This window comes from Pan troglodytes, chromosome 2 (assembly GCF_028858775.2).
Source record: "Pan troglodytes isolate AG18354 chromosome 2, NHGRI_mPanTro3-v2.0_pri, whole genome shotgun sequence".
In the NCBI taxonomy this organism is placed as follows: Eukaryota; Metazoa; Chordata; class Mammalia; order Primates; family Hominidae; genus Pan; species Pan troglodytes.
Genome location: NC_086015.1, coordinates 61,157,534 through 61,175,082, shown reverse-complemented (window position 1 = coordinate 61,175,082; position 17,549 = coordinate 61,157,534). Strand labels below are relative to the sequence as shown.

Below are 17,549 nucleotides of genomic sequence, written 5' to 3'. Positions count from 1 at the left end.
TGGCTTACAAAAAAAAATGGCATTGCCTTTTTAATTTGAGAAGGACGTCATGGAGTTTTACCAAAATTAAGCAGAAAAAATGTAACATCTGGTTGTGCTGGCGGAAGACTGCTTCAGGGCCTCTGGAGCTATGAGTTCCCAGTGCTGGCATGCCCAAGGTGACTGTCACCGGCCCCTATAGTGCTGCTATGGACAGGCCGCCTCTCATTGTTCTCCTCCTTGGGTTTTGAAGTCATTGAGAGACAAATTCTACCTCCCACATCTTTTCACTTGAGCACATTTCCCATCTACTGAGCTTTCTTATTTTACTTAAAGGGTCACACATTTTTAAAAGTACAGAGTTTTCGAGTTGATCAAGACTAGTGTAATCTTGCTTTTATCTCATTAAAAAAGGATGGGGGTAGATAATGGGGGCAGCAGGCCAGCGAACTTTTAAAGAGTTCTAAGAAGGAGAGGGAGAATGGTAAATTGCTGGAGAAGAGTTTTAGGGAAAGGCATATAGGAGATTTTAAATGGATTTATGACGTGTATGTATGTGTGTGTGTGTGTGTATATATATATATAAATTTTTTTTTTGAGACAAGGTCTCACTCTGTCACTCAGGCCGAAGTGCAGTCATGCAATTATAGCTCGTTGCAGCCTTGAACTCCTGGGCTCCAGCAATCCTCCTGGCCCAGTCTCCTGAGTAGCTGGGACCACAGGCGTGTGCCGCCAAGCTTGGCTATTTTTTTACTTTTTTTTTGTTAAGACAGAGTTTCACTGTGTTACTCAGGCTAGTCTCGAACTCCTGGCCTCAAGCAGTCCTCCTGCCTTGGCCTCGCAAAGTGCTGGGATTATAGACATGAGCCACCATGCCCTGCCTAGAGCATACATTTTCTGAAACGATACAGGAAGATGAAGTTGTTGCCATCCCAACCCCCCAACCCCTCAAGCAGGCAGCTAGTCACCTGTACAAAATACAGGTATATATAATATATAAAATGTAAATATAAATGTATATAGTGTGTAAAATGTATGTATATAATGTATAAAATACAGTAACCTGTATATTAGAGTCCCTTACAGCCCCACATGGGGATTCCCCATTATTGTGCTCTTTCTCCCATCCTTTGTATTCTGAAAATTTTCGAATCTGTAGAAGAATTGAAAAAACAGTAAAATGAACACCCATTTCCCCTTTGTCTAAAGTTACCAATTCATAACGTTTTGCTCCACTTACCTCACTTGTCCTTTTAATGTCATTCATAATTTCTTTCTGCATCACATTCTAGGGGGCAGAGAAGGGTCACTCATTGCTTTTTGATGTCCTGTCTCTTTAGCCTCCTTTAATACAGAACAGTTCCTCTACCTATTTTTCCGTCCTTTATAGCCTACACATTCTGAAGAGTCAAGGCCACTTGTGTACACAATTTGGATTTTTGATTGTTTCCTCATGAATGGGTTCAAATATTTTGACAAGACCCCTCTAAAGGTGATATTGTGACTTTGTTGGATTTTACATATCAACTGGTAACAAATGTAGATGCAGTTTTAGCAATAAGAAAAATTTGTTTTTTCTGTGTGAAATTGTTGTATTTAGAGATCTGTGCTAATAGTAGTACCCAGTTTAGTCTTGTGTTATTTGTCTTTTTAAAAATGCAGTGTTTCACATTAAGCCTTCCCTTTTACTTTATTGAGAGTCTAAGGAAATGCAGGATGTCATTTGTGCTATCCTGTAATAAACTTTTTCCTTAAAGATTATTTGAAATCAACCACGCTGTCTCAAAATGAGGAGTGCTATTTCTCAAGAATGCTCAAGGCTTTTGCTATTCACATGGGCTTGTTGCAGTTATAGATGTCGCCCTCAGAGACGGGGAATGAGTTCCTATTAAAGACCTGTGTTTGGCCGGGGCAGGTTTACGGTTGACTGCTTCCTCACACCAAAATTCAGCCATTTCTTTCCTTTGTGCTAAGAAAACATTGAAGTTTATTTCCAGTAAAGGCTACTTTACTAAAAACGTATCCTCCAAGTCAGTTTCTAGCCTTTTAGTTCTGTGATTGCATGTTACCTACATTATTTTATTAGAGTCCGTTACAGACAGTTTCATTAGTTTAACTTGAATTATTATCTTCTACCTAATTACATGGCTTTTGTTTCTTTCATTTTACCCCACTCCAGATTTAAGGGCCAAGACATGTAAAGTTAATATTGGTCATTTTTCAAAGTAAGTTAAAATGTCAAAAAGCGACAAGTTGTTATTCTTACAGGGTACCAGGGAAACAACAGAGACAAAACCTCCATCTTTTATTCATAAGTCCAGAGAGACTACGAGGGCGCAGGCAGGCCTGTGTGCCGGGCATTTGTTCAGCTTTCAGGACTGGGCCTCCTCCCCTGCTGGCCATGAAATGTCATGCCGAGATGTAATAGTGGGACATTCAGCATCCAGAGAATGGTCCACAGAGATTCAACTTTGCTTTTCATTTTCTTTTCTGGCACCAAGTCCACAGTCCCCTCTGTGGCCTGACAGTGAAAGGCCAGAAAGCAGCGATTTAGATGCTGGCAGGAATGGTGTGCAGCCTCTGCCCAGCGGGCCGGAGCTCCTGGGCTGGAATGCATGCTGGACACAAAGGTCGGGTGAGGGTATGCTTTGGTGGGGGGCGGGGGGGCAGCTTGCCTTTGCTTGGTCTCGTTTGCTCTGGTCACAGCCGAGAGAGTTCTTGTTTCTATGGCTATGCTACCTTTAGTTTTGTGGAAGAGGGAGTGCAAGGTGCTTTTGATTTCAGAAATCACTCAGGGTTAACCATTTTTGTGTAGAAGGAGGCACTGGGGGCACAGTACTGAGGCTGCGCAGCTCCCCAGGCTCTGACATTTCCTTCGGATGAAGCAAACATAGGCAGCATTTGCTAAACAAGCCTAGACTTTGATTTAGAGCAGTGGTTTTTGATTGGGGGAATTTGGGGGATTTCTTTTTTGTTTGTTTGTTTTGAGACAGGGTCTCTATCAACCAGGCTTGAGTGCAGTGGTGTGATCACAGCTTACTGCAGCCTTAACCTTGATTTGGGGAATTTCTGGAGACATTTTTGGTTGTCACAGCTGGGGTAGGCTGCTCCTGGCAGTCAATGGGAAGGGCTCAGGGATGTTGCTAAACATCTTGAAATGCACAAGTCAGTCCTCCATGACAAAAAATTACCTGGCCTAAAATGTAAATAGCGCTGAGACTGAGAAACCCTGATTTAGGGGTCCCATCTTAGTATTTTGATTTCTCAGCCCTCTTAGCCTCATAACACTTTTGAGCTTCCTATCTGTTTAACAGAAGCTGCTGGTTCTATAAATTTGCACTCAGGATGAATTTCCATGAAACTCTCCAAGACATATGATTAAACTATTGTGGTGCTCCTTGAAGATATGCCCTGAATGCAACTACTATTTTAAATGCAAAAGACAATTTTTTGCCATAATTTGATCAAAGTAGCATAACCTGTGCCTCTGTTTTTGTTACTCACTGATGGTCTGTGGATAACATTACATTTTTTCAGCATGAAACACAACACTTCAAATCCCTAAAGCAGTCTCAAATTTATGGTTAATAAAAGCATTTATTGTACTGGATGTCATCTGTTATATCACTCTGGGGCTAGAAACTGGCAAGCAGTGGACAGGAAATATTTTCATTTCAAATCGCTTCAATCTTATGGTCTAGGGGCAAAAGTGTCTGATTTCAGGAAAGCCGCAGTGAATAGCATAGTAATGAATGCATTTTTAGTTGATTAAGCAGGCATTCTCTCCCTTTCAAACAATCTTCCCTCTTTGGCTTGGAGGGGCTAAATAAACATGTGATATTAAATGATAGCATTTCTTGTGTTGGCCATGCCTTTTCTTTGATCATCTTAAACTTTTCAAAGTGTTTTCCAGGAATCCTCAGCAGAGCAGGAGCAAGCCAGAGGAGAATGGCTAAACTCAAGTTTTGGCCCCCTTCGTAATTGTTTACTTTCTGAGCGGAGGAGGTTTTCTGAGAAGATGCTGACTCTTCTGAATTCCTCTTTAAAAATGGAATTTGGTACCTCACCCTTGGGATCATGAATTTAGGAGGAAAAAATATTTTGAGTTTTTGTTTATTTTCAAAAAGTCTGCAATTTTATTGTAATTTGAGTCCCGATCTCTCACATCCATCAGGTAAATAGGGTGAGGAGAGTTCCATCCAGAGGAAATCTGGTGAGGCGATGACATATCCGGGACAGTGTACCTTTTGTCCTGACTGCCCAGCCTTTGAACATGTTACCTAAGTCATCACTTCCCAGCAAGCCTCGGAGGTAGACAATTATTTCTGATGTGGTTCCCTTTTTTCCAGATGAGGATTCCATGGCACAAAGAGCCAGGAAGGGATTAAGATGAGAATCCATGTGACTCGGAGAGGCCTCTCTCTGCCAGAAACCGGAGCTGCAGAGTTCTTACCCTGCCCGTGCCCCCAGCAGTCGGGCTTGCCCTGCCTTCCAAGCACCCTGTCTCAGATGGACGGCTGCCATGTGCAACAAAGCAACTAATGGGGGGTGGAAAGAGAGCGAGACTAGACAGCACTTTGGAGATAATTAAATTAAACTCAGATTAGGCAATTACCCCAAAGATTCCCAAACCTGGCTGAACACCAGAATCACCTGAGGAGCATTCTTGGAGTGGGGGGAGATTCCGGGCCTCACCCCAGACCTGCTTAAGTGGGATTTCCAGGGGAAGGTCAGGAATCTGAGTTTTTAAAAAATCTGCCAGATTAGTGATTGCCAGGGTTTTGGAGGGATGGAGGGAGGGCTTGACTACCAAGGGGCAGTACAAGGGAATTTTTTGGGTTGATGGGACTGTTCTGTATACTGATTATAGCAGTGGATACATACATATATATGCATATAACTTGTGGACCCATACACCAAAAACTGTCCATTGTACTGTGTAAATAAAAATAAATATGCTGCCCAGGTGAAACTGAGTTATCTAGGTGTCAGTTGAGGTGGCCTGTGGTGCCTGGTGACAGCTGGGAAGAGCTGCCCAGCTATGAGAGAGTGTCACCTGTTATTGCAGAGGCAGGCGTGGGCAGGTGCTGAACTCTTTAGCCCAGTGCTATCCAACAGAACTTCCTGTGACAAAAAATGTTCTTCCCAGCACTGTTCAATTCAGTAACCATCAACCACTTTTGGCTACTGAGTACCTGAAATGTGGCTAGCACAACTAAGGAACTGAATGTTTAATTTTACTTAAACTTAATTTAAATTTAAATCATCACACATGGCTAGAGGCTACCCTATTGGACAGCTTACCCTCAAAGGTAGACATGGTGATCTCATGGAGCTTTGGCTCTGTGCAGGATGCACACCGTGGTACTTTATACTTGAGGGACAATAGTAAGTCATTCCAAACATTGGGTAAAATGGAAACATGGACAGGACTTACCAATATGGGTAAGTACAGAGAAGAAGGAACCTTGGGATGAAGACTCACCTGAGATCTGCCCAGGCAGAGGACAGTTCTGCCGAGTGAAGGAATCGGCTTTTTTTTTTTTTTTTTTTTTTTTAGATGGAGTTTCGCTCTTGTCACCCAGGCTGGAATGTAATGGCGTGATTTCAGCTCACTTCAACTTCCACCTCCTGGGTTCAAGCGATTCTCCTGCCTCAGCCTCCCATGTAGCTGGGATGACAGACAAGTGCCACCACACCCAGCTAATTTTTGTATTTTTCACCGTGTTGGCCAGGCTGGTCTTGAACTCCTGACCTCAGATGATCGGCCCGCCTTGGCCTCCCAAAGTGCTAGGACTACAGGCGTGAGCCACCACGCCTGGCCAGGAATCTGCTTTTTCTTCTCCAAAGATAGCACCATCTTTGGCCCACTTCCTTCCCCAACCTTCCAACCTTGTTCATTTTAAAAGGTGCAGAGGTTAGTTGGGATGCTCTTGAATTATGCTCCCATTCTTCTGCAGTGATAGGATATACAGGAAGCCATCAGAGGGGCCAGGTGAGCTCAGTGCAGAGAGGTGGGGATGTTCTGGGCTTCACTAGGCCCACCTGCCTCCCTAGACAGAGTGTGATGAAGAATCTGTGTGGGCATATTGTATTCCTTTTTGGGGAAGGAGAGCATATAAAAAAGGCAATTAGGCATAAACTTCCTGCTTTATGCTTTGAGCACATGACCTTTACCTTGGCTTGTGTTCAGACGCTCCTAAACCCACCTCCTCGACCCCCATTGATTTATGTTATCTTAGTGTTACTTTTCCAAATGTGTTATAAAAGAATGAGATTCAGGGAGTGTGGACTTTTATTAGTACAAACCAAATGGTGGCAGAAAGAATGTTCCAATTTGTAAACATATGTGTTCTTAAACAAATTTGCTAAATGGGTAACAAAAAATTTCGTGAGCTATGGTCTTATAACTGGAGGTTTTGTTAATCTGATTTAAAAATAGGACTGACTTGAAAGCGTAAAAATGGGGAGGTAGCTTTAAAATTAGTGGGTCTTCTTTCCTTTTTTCTTTTCTTTTTTTTTTTTTTTTTTTGAGATAGAGTCTCGCTCTGTTGCCCAGGCTGGAGTGCAGTGGCACCATCTTGGCTCACTGCAACCTCTGCCTTCTGGGTTCAAGCGATTCTCCTGCCTCAGCCTCCTGAGTAGCTGAGATTACAGGCGTGCGCCACCACACCTGGCTAATTTTTGTATTAGTAGAGACGGGGTTTCACTGTGTTGGTCAGGCTGGTCTTGAACTCTTGACCTAGCGATCTGCCCCCCCCCCCCACCTTGGCCTCCCAAAGTGCTGGGATTACAGGTGTGAGCCACCGTGCCCGACATTCTTTATTTTTTATATGAAAACTTGACTTCTTTCGATCAGGAAGAGAACATCCTGGATGGATCATAACATCTCTAAGGAGAGTTTCCTTGTGTTGCCTTTACAAATTGGTTACTTCAACCTTATAAGAAAAATGAAGCTTACTGAGTATTAAGCTCCATTACATACTGATTCTTCTACCCTTGAACACACAAACAGATCTTGTTGCATAGCTGCTATAATCACTGTATGTGTTTTATTTATTTATGGTTATTTTTTACTTATGTTTGTTTTCCAAAGATATTTCCATGTATTGATGTAGTGCACAGACATGTCACTTTTAGTGGCCATATGATATGTTCATGTAGTAAGCTCCCCTCCCCTTTTTGCCAGTCCTATCCCCACATTTGATGAGGCATTTGGGCTGTTTCCAAGTTATTACTGTTACAAAGCTGCTATGAACATCTTCATACAGATGGGTTACCTGCCCATCTCCCTTGCCGTTTTGGTTTATTTCCTTGGCATTTATTCCCCAAAGTGGAATTACTGGGTCAAAGGATTTGTGGCTTTCATTTCATACGTGTTTACCAGCTTGTCCTGTATAATGACTGAACCAGTTTACTGGGAGGAATTGTGTTTTGAGAAAAGAATAGGTTTGTTTCACGAATCCCTCCCAGCTCCACCATTTGCTACCATTTATTTAGACCTTGGGCAAATTTTTCCCTGAGGCTATTTCTTCATCTGTAAAATGTGTTATTAATAGTTCATCTCCCAGGGTTGTTGTTTGTTTTAAGATGTAAGCAAGATACTGTTTTTAAAACATCCAGCTCTGTGCCTGGCCACATGGTAACTGCTTAGTGACTGGCTGCAGTCTTTTTATCAGCAGTATACATGTACTCATTCTTCTCCATCCTAATAATATTGACATTTATCGGCCAGGTGGGTTGAGCCTATGATCCCATCAGTTTGGGAGGCCAAGGTGGACGAATCACCTGAGGTCAGGAGTTTGAGACCAGCTTGGCCAATGTGGTGAAACCCTGTCTCTACTAAAAATACAAAAAAAAAAAAAAAAAAATTAGCCGGGCATGGTTGTTGGGCACCTGTAATCCCAGCTGCTCGGGAAGCTGAGGCAGGATAATTGCTTGAACCCAGGAGGCATTGATAGGTTGCAGTGAGTCAAGATTGTGCCATTGCACTCCAGTCTGGGCGACAGAGACTCCATCTAAAAAAAAAAAAAAAAGAATACCTCTCACACACACACGAAATATTGACGTTTATATAATTTTTTTTTCTTTTTTTTTTGAGATGCAGTCTCACTCTGTTGCCCAGGCTGGAGTGCAGTGGCATAATCTTGGCTCACCGCAACCTCTGCCTCCTGGGTTCAAGCGATTCTCCTGCTTCAGCCTCCTGAGTAGCTGGGATTACAGGCATGCACCATCACGCTCAGCTAATTTTGTATTTTTAGTAGAGACGGGGTTTCTCCATGTTGATCAGGCTGGTCTCGAACTCCCAACCACAGGTGATCTGCCCACCTTGGCCTTCCAACGTGCTGGGATTACAGGCGTGAGCCACCGCGCCCAGCCCCAAGTATAATTTTTCTTTACCTTTGTTATTTTGGTGGTAGCTTATACTTGTTTGATTTTGGATTTTTTAGAGAAGGACTAAATCTTTCACCTGGTGATTTACCTTCTGAGTATGTTTTAGTGCCTTTAAGTCTAGAAATATTAAAGCTAGGTGTGGGCGAAATGTCGCTTAGTAGAGAGTGTTAGGGAAGATGTTTTAAGTGAATAAATAAGAATTTAAAGTAAGAATTTAAAATAATTATTGATTAGTAAGTCTAAGAATTATTGATTAGTGAGTCTTCCTGACTTACCAGCATATTATGAAAATAATTGAATCTGAATATTATCATGGAAATTCTATTTGTACTGCCAATTTAGCCAGCAAACCTTTGTTCCTTTGTGTGTGTGTGCACGTGCGTGCATCAGTGTGTGTGTGCGCGCGCGTGCGTGAATGTGTGTGTGCGCGCACGCTTTCCCCAAAGTCTTTGGATTGATCGCACATTACCCATAAAGAGAATATATATTAATTCTGTTTTATTGGAGTTTAAAAAAAATCCCGATCTTGGGCTAGAAGCCACCCTGGTTAGGCTGTCTCATTGAGGTCACTGTGACATGTGTGATGAGAGCATCTCAGGCTGACTGCTTGTGACTATGGACAGGGCAGGTGACCCATAAGGCTGTCAGTTTCCTTACTACCTGTAAAGTGGGACAGTTACACTAGAATTATTCTCAAGATTTTAACTATTATTTTTATTGAGGTGATTTGAACCTTTAATTCAGAGGGTATAATTGTCCTGTCCTACCCACTCCGTGTCCTTATTGAGTTGCCCACCTCTTTTGCTACCTAGACACTTGCCCCTTGCACCTGGGTGTCTGTTTTTCATCTCACTTGGGAAAGAACACCCAACCTCTGGCCATTGTTGCAGATCTTTCTCTAATACAAGAAAAGCATTTGTCCTACATATAGTTTTTATTTTTTAAATTGAGACACAGCTTTATTTTTGCAAAATGTGGCCTGTCGGCTCTGCTGGTCACTTTTGATGTGCCTGTGTTGCTTGCGTACATGGAGGGTGCCCACGTCTCCATCTGCCTTCATCCTTCACAATTTCACATGTGATCACCCAGCTTATCCACATGGCCAAAGACCCGGTGCATCTCCCAATTTTTAACATCAACACTATTGTTAATGAGTGATTACAACCCATTTAGTCTTCTGGGCCAGGAGCTTTTAGGGCCCAATCAATCACTGAATCCATAAACAAGGGGACTGCCTCAGACTCCCTGGGAGCTCTGAATCACACTGGGGTGTTGACAGTCCCAGAGGCCTTTCTGTCAGCAACTGTCTGGGTTGGAGAGGATTTGGGTACTGTGCTAGGTGTTGGCGAGGGCAGAAGAAAGGCAGTCACAGATATAGAAATAGTTTGTTTGACAGTTGATCTGCATATGGGTAATTGCAGAACTGAGTCGTTCGTTTTTTACCCTCTTTACTCCCATTTACACCAAGCTGTCTTCTTGTCAGGAAAGCTGGAAGTCAGAATAGTGATACACACATACACACACACCTACACCTTCCTCACCTGTTTTTAAAAATGACTCCTTCCTGGGAACCCCAACATGAAGCAGATAAGAGTGCAGCAGCTCTGGTTGAAGAGAGTGGGGAGAAGGACCCTGGCTGAGCCCCGCCCCACCCACAGGTCCTTGCCTCTCATGCAGGCATTGCTGTTCTGTGGGTTTCCCTCTCAGTCCAAGAACACTTATCCTGAGTGATTGTCCACCTGCCCTGGTTGAAGTGGCATTGTTTTAGTAGGTCCTCTGGGATGATCCCTGGATATGATAAGAACATTTCTGGAAGAGCCCTGTAAAAGCAATTCCTTCCCCTCCACAAGGGTGAGTTTGGGACTACCCTTAATACACCAGAGTGAAGATCCTGGACTTAGAGTACATGGGTGGGTGGACTTAAAGGGACCAGGGAGACAGAGAAGATAAAAACAGAGATAAGCTTTAAGAAGATAAGGTTATGGCTTGCACTGGCATCCTGTCGTGGGCAGGAGAGGAACCAAGAATGCCTGATAGGCTGTCAGGAAGATGGACTCCTCCACAGGGTCTGTGACACAAGCCAGAGGAGGAAGAGATGGTGAGCGGCTAGGGAAAGGAAGAGATGGTGAGCGGCTAGGGAAAGGAAGAGATGGTGAGCGGCTAGGGAAAGGAAGAGATGGTGAGCGGCTAGGGAAGAGGTCACTCATTCAGAGACCAAAAGGGCAACTGTGTGTGATAACAGGCCCTAGAGTATGAGGGCACCAACAAGGCTGACTTGATGAAATACCTTATCTCCAGGGGTCACACCCCCTGGAGGCACACTGAGCTTAGACAGAAGTGATGACAAGTTGTTTTGGGAAGGGACCGTGGTTGAAACCAGTGCCTCCACCTGCAGCAGTTTACTAGGGGCTCTTTGCCCTCATTCTGCCCTGGGCTGATTGAAGCTTCAGCCACCTTTGCAGAAAGCTCTTGGCTCCTGGTGAGAACATCTTGAAATGGGCCTAATATCTGTGGAAACTGAAAAATGAGACCAATGGTGTGGACTATTTCCACAGTTCTGATATGCCTCTTGCCCCTGTAGGTACAGAAATATTTAACTCCAAATAATTGACTTGAGTTGTAACGCTGTGTTCTAATTTGGAAACGTGAAGCTGACCACTTCCAGAAGGTGCCCCCCTCGCCTTCACTCAGAAAAGCCGGGTGTGTCTCTTCCACCCGAACATCACTGCCCTAGGCACATTGCACTCATTTTCCTAGGGCCTGGCCCTGGACTCTGCACATCCTGGGAGCTCTATGAAGAAGGGCAGGATTACCCTATTGAGTACAGATATTCCTGTCACACACATTGAGGGCTTTGGATTAAAGTGGTTTATGTGGGGCCAGCATTTTTGGGTGCATATGAAGCCTAGGGGATTTGTGACTTGGCAGATTTGTGTGTAAGCACAGCTCCCCAGCCTCCTGCCTACTTCTGATAGGGGTACTGGCAGCCTTCAGGGGCTGAGGCTGTAGACCCTGGAGATGTTCCTTGCACTCTAGGGAGGCAGTAGCAGGGCACCTTCAGGACTGGCTCCTCTGAGGGAGTCCCTGTTTTTACCTCATCACTGATGAGAATGACGTAGCCTTTGTTGAGATTGTCAAGGTAGAGTGGAGATAGGTCCCTCCAGCACTGAGACAGTTTTGTGCCTGTGCAAACAAAATACTTCAAAAAGGATACTGCCCCTGCCTCCATCCTGGTGTAAGGTGGCAGAAGGAAGCAGTGGCTGACAGCGGAGTTAAACACACTTTAAGGTAGGTCAAATTTTTGACATACCATTTTCCTCTGCCGTACCAGCAGCTGCTCTCTACTTTGAAAGGGGGCTTAGCTGCTCACATAAACTTTGGTTTGTGATAATGTAAACTATTATTAGGATTATCTTTTTATTCATAATATATGCCTGATTCTCTGTCTACTTTATTTATGCTCCGTTTGAAACACTCACTTACCTTCAATACTCAGAGCCAGCATCAACCCCTCTGAAAATGAAGGGAAACTTTATAACAGATTATTTAAATCTCTCTGTGGTTAAAAAGGACTCTGGGAATGAAATCATTGGGTTGAGGAAGCTTCAAATCTCAGCAAAGCTTCCAGGTTAAAACTGGGATGTGATGTTGACAAAACATTCCAGTTTAAAGTTTTTTTTTTTTTAATGAAGCTTTATCCCCAGGGTGGTGGTTTTCATAAAGAAATGCTTGATTCTCAGTTGAGAATTTTTGGCCTTCAAAGTCTCCTCTTCCCTCCCACCAACCTCCCCCCTGCCCCGCCCAACTTTTCATCACCACCTGGTGGAACCATTTGTCAATGAGGACGTTCTGGAAGTTAGAGAAGTTCCTGAGGCTCAGGTTGGCGACACCAACACAGCGGTCAGCCAGGCCCTGTCTCCCTGCCAGGAGGCCGGAGTGGGGGAGGTCAGACGGGGCGGTTGGAGGGGGAGGGATGCCACGCGCTTCTGCCTCAGGTGTTCCCGCGTTGTTTGTCAGTGGAGAGCAGGTTAGTGGGTGAGCCAAGAAAAACCAATAAGTGTTTCAATTTTTAATAAAATGTCTCTCCTACCCTTTGTTTCTCCCTCCACTTCTCCACAAAAGAAAGAATAGAGTGAATTTTTAAGCACATCTGGACACTGTTTTTGTAAAACTTTTACCCTGAATTCCCAGAAGGAATGTATTGGCTCCCATTTTTCCAAGCAAAAACTGAAATGATTCCTTTGTTTATAAGTACTGTGCTTGCATATTTTAATAAAACAGTAAAGAAAGGAATTGCACTGATTTGAAAATCTTTAGCTAGGCCGAAGCTTTGCCCTTTATGCCTCTCTTGAAGTCTTTGAGAGGTGCTAAAAGTTTATGGTTGGTTATTTTTGGTGTCAGTGGGAAAGGGAGAGTTAGGAAGGCTCCGTGTGTCCCTTTTTGAATTTTTTTTTTTTCCTGTGGCTATAAGAGCGTTCAGGCAATGGGGCAGGGGCTGCTCTTGGTCCTTGTTCCTCTGTTCTGCTTCCTCTACCATGCAGTGCCCTCTGGTGAAAACCATGCAGATACAATCAGATAACAGTGTTCCAGATCTGAGAGCCCAAGGCCTGTGGTGGAAGACAGAATCCATCTTTTCCTTATCAGATAGTGTTTGTTTTTTTCTTAGGTGATTCTTCTGTAAGCCTATTGTTGCCAAGAAAATGAGGTTGATCTTTCATTAATACCAGTCTTATTAGGATGTTGGCATGGTGTTCTAGTATGGGGAGAATTGCAAAAGAAACTTAGAGTGTCGAGCTTTTTTTTTCTCCCAGAAATGTTTATTATAACAAATATTAATAACATTTAGCAGTTTGTGTATACAGATAATGTACAAAAAATAGACCTTCAAAAATTTCTAATCTGAAGTGACAAATAATTAATGTTTAATAATCACTAGTTGTTCTGCTCAGGATTATATTCAATTGTATATAGTATTTTTAATTCAAACAATACATTAGAGAACAAAGAATATTTTAATGTTTATTCCATCCCTCAGAAATGAAAACTGCTAACAATACAAAAAATAGCTACATATTCCCTGAAAAATAACTCCTGAGTGTCAAGCTTTTAAAGATGAAATACGGAGACATTTGCTATTTTGGGGAACTTGTAAGATGACATGGTTCTGTTCAGACCGGTGGTTATAGAAGTTCCTTTTTATGCCCTCAAAAATTATGTTTTTTAATTAAAGTTACATTGTCAGGAAAACATCAGTGTACTGTGGTTAAGTTACGAGGGTCGGCTGGGTGCTGTGGCTCACGTCTGTAATCCCAACACATTGGGAGGCTTAGGCAGGAGGATTGCTTGAGCCCAGGAGTTTCAGCCCAGCCAGGGCAACATAGCAAGACCCCATCTCTACAAAGAATGAACTTTTAAAAATTAGCCAGGCATGATGGTACACGCCTGTAGTTCTCCTAGCTACTTAGAAGGCTGAGGCAGAGGATCGTTTGAGCCCAGGAGTTCGAGGCTGCAGTGAGCCATGATTGTACCACTGTACTCCAGCCTGGGCAACAGAGTGAGACCTTGTCTCCAATTAAAAAAAAAAAAGTGTGAAGGTCAGTCACAGCTCTGCTACTGCATAATAAATGTTCATTAGTGATAAGCATTGAACCAGTGTAATAGTTACTGTTTCCTAGAATATTACTTTCCCTAGACCTGTTCTGGGTGTCTGGAAATAAATTCTAGAGGTGTAATATTCCCAGAGTAGACCTCATCTCAGAGATCAATCAAATTTCAGAGATGACCACACCTCAGCTTTTCTACACTACTTTTGAGAAAGAAAGTTGTTAGCCATGATGCCAAAACTGACCCACTAAGCCTTTCGGGGCTATGGATGTACATCTGTCAAATGGCAGCAAATGTTGAATAATGCCCAAAACAGGATGGTCTGAAAATTAATACTTGTATTAGTGCCATCATGCAAAGATTCACCATTTTTGTGAGCTTTTAACAAAAATGGTTTGCCTGAATTGAAATCTAATTCGATAACTGATACCATTCTAGCCAATCTTTTGAACTTTTATTTCTCTTTGAGTTCTGGGAAATTGCCAGTTATTCTAAATGCTAGCTCGTAGACCAGTTGGTTAGAAGTATCTGGTTAAAAAAAATGACCTGATTTAGAGCTCGTAGTTCAGTGTTGGTAGTCTCTACATTTTCCATGTAGCATTGTTTCAAAAACTGCAAAAAGGTATATTTTAACAGTGGTTCAAACTGTAAAGTGCTGAGCAGATCTTGGGGAACATCAAGACATGGGTTCTCTGTGTTCTTCTCCATAATGTGGGAGATTAGAGGGCTGTCTGGCAGAATTGTGAGCTCTGAGCACAGCCTTGCCTCTAAGGTGCCCGGCTCGGTATCTTTACGCAGAAGCCTGACAGTGAACTAGCAGTCTTTTCAGTACCTTTTTCCAGGGCCAGATTTTTTTTTTTAAGTTTTAAACATATGAAAACATTTGATTTAAATGGTCCTAATAATATGTTTTCTATTTTTCCTGTAAAACCAGGAGTTGAGTTTGAATAACAGCAGAAAACTTAGGAATTAATATGGAGGAGCTATTTTAAATGATCTAGCAGTATAATTATTTGCTCAGAGATTTGTGTAATCAAAAAGGTTTTCAGCCAGGTGAGTTGGCTCACACCTGTAATCCTAGCACTTTTGGAGGAAGGCTGAGGTGGGCGGATCACCTGAGGTCAGGAGTTCAAGGCCAGCCTGGCCAACATGGTGAAACCCTGTCTCTACTAAAAATACAAAAATTAGCCGGGCGTGGTGGCACGTGCCTGTGTACTCCCAGCTATCCAGGAGGCTGAGGCAGGAGAATCACTAGAACCAGGAGGCAGAGGCTGCAGTGAGCTGAGATCGTGCCACTGCACTACAGCCTGGGAGACAGAGCAAGACCCCGTCTCAAAAAAAAAAAAAAAAAAAAGGAAATTTTCATTGCATGTACCCCATAAATAATATACACTTATTTGTATATATAATATTCACACTCAAATTCACATTCAGTTCAAAATTACACAAAAATTCAAAATAAAAAATTTAAAGGAAAAAGTTTAAAAAGCATTTAAAAAGATGGTTTTCATGTTGAAAACATCCATCTTGACATTCTTTTACCCGTAGCCTGTTTAATATTCTTTATTTTGACTGTATTTCATTCTCCTACTTTGCCAAACTCACTTTTTCAATCTTCTTTTTCCTCCATGCGTGCCCTAACTATGGGTAGTCTCACAAAGCCCAATTCCTGGCTTTTTGTTATTTTTTTACACTTTCTGTTAATTTTGTATACCTCTTATGAATTAGCCTATCTGTCCTTAAGTTTCTGTGGCATGCCGTCATACATGACGTCCTGCCTTTTAATCCTGCATTTCTCCCCTCCCCCCAAAGTATATGATATTGTAAAAAGATAGTAGGCACCTCACTTTCACTGTTTTTCTGCAGCCTACTTTTAAAAAAAAGACCCTCTTTCCCCAGTGTTCTCTTTTTTTTTTTTTTTGAGATGGAGTTTTGCTCCTGTTGCCCAGGCTGGAGTGCAATGGTGCAATCTCAGCTCACTGCAACCTCTGCCTCCCGGGTTGAAGCTATTCTCCTGCCTCAGCCTCCTGAGTAGCTGGGATTACAGGCATGCACCACCATGCCCAGCTAATTTTTTGTACTTTTTTAGTAGAGGTGGGGTTTCTTCATGTTGGTCAGGCTGGTCTCGAGCTCCCAACCTCAGGTGATCTGCCTGCCTTGGCATCCCAAAGTGCTGGGATTACAGGTGTGAGCCACTGCACCTGGCCCCCAGTATTCTCGTTATTGCCTTAAAATCACTATCTTCCGACTTCCCCAAATAAGAGCCTGCAGGTCACCTTTGAATATTTCATCATCACCTCTGTATTGTATTTGTCACCAAGTCCTGGTATTTTTTCCTTAAAAATGCCTCTCAGACCTGTCCTTTGATCCTCATCAGTACATTGCTGTCCCTGTCATGTTATATGTGGACTGCTGCAGTTGCTGGCTATCTGGTCTACCTCGCTCCAGTCTTTCACCCTCTAGTCTCTAGTTCTTCCTGCATATGTGGCCCTAACACTGTTTTGTTGTTATCATTCCTTTCCTGGTTCAGTTTCCTTTAATGTTTTTTGTTTGTTTGTTTTGTTTTTACTTTTTTCTTTATTGTGTTGAAATACATATAACATAAAATTTACCATTTTAACCATTTTAAATGTACAGTTCAAAGATTTTTAAGTAAATTCACAATGTTTTGCAACCATCACCACCATCCACCTGTAGAACTTTTTCACCTTCCTAAATGGAAATTCCATAACCATTAAACAATAACTCCCCATTCTCCTCTCCCCGCAGCCCCTGGCTATCTCTATTCATGTCTCTATGAATTTGACTGCTCTAAATACCGCATATAAATGTAGTCATACAGTATTGTCCTTTCTGTCCTTTTGTGCCAATGTCAAATTTTTAAAGATTGTTTTTAGTGGTCTTGATCTGTAGGGAAGTTGATGAAGATTTGGTAAAAGCTAACAAAGGGCCTTTGCTTTGAGTCTTCTTATCTCTTTAGTATTTAGTGAGCTCTGTTTGGAAGCATGACACTGGTTTACTCTGAGTACAGACAGGAAAGTCAAGGCGTGTAAGAGCAACAGGGGAAGGTTAGAGACTCCCAACTTAGGCCTCTGTGGCACTAACCTAATACCAAAAGTTTTTTGTCATGGAGGGAAGAGAAGTGAAAATTGGAAGCGGCTGGTGACCAGGACTCACCTTCCTCCTTCTTAAATACCTTCCATCTGTATTAGGGGCAGGGAATCAATTTCCATCTTGAAATGGATATGTGTTTTGAGACCCCAGCTCCAGTCTTCTGTTTTATAAGTGTCACTTCTGCTCTCCAGGCCCTGGGGTTTGACTCACCCCATCTGTTCAATTCTTGGGTCCTTTGGATTCATCCTTTGAAGCTGCTGTTTCATTGCCTCTTTCTTCCTTCCTCATCTCCCCACCTACCCCATTGCCACCTTGGCCTGTATCAGAGACCTTTTCCCTGTGCTTCTGTCTGCCAAATCTAGGCTTGTGCTCACATCTGTAAGGACCACTGTATTTGGATCTTGCCTATCTCCAAGATGTACCACATGCAAAGCTGAACCCACTAGGCTATTTCAGCC

At 42.8% G+C, this 17,549-nt stretch overlaps 1 protein-coding gene across 2 annotated transcripts in view; it reads left to right on the top strand.

The window, feature by feature from the left end:
• IL17RD (interleukin 17 receptor D) overlaps window positions 1-17,549 on the top strand; it is a 75,652-nt gene that overhangs the window by 10,623 nt on the left and 47,480 nt on the right. Inside the window, exon 1 of one of the 2 annotated variants that reach the window (XM_024355518.3) lies at window positions 2,519-2,609. The exons of the other annotated variant lie outside the window; for it this stretch is intronic. Coding sequence (XP_024211286.2) covers window positions 2,595-2,609 — 15 coding nt within the window. The 5' untranslated portion in view covers window positions 2,519-2,594. Of the gene's footprint in view, window positions 1-2,518; window positions 2,610-17,549 lie in introns of those variants that run through there. 2 annotated transcript variants of the gene reach the window in all.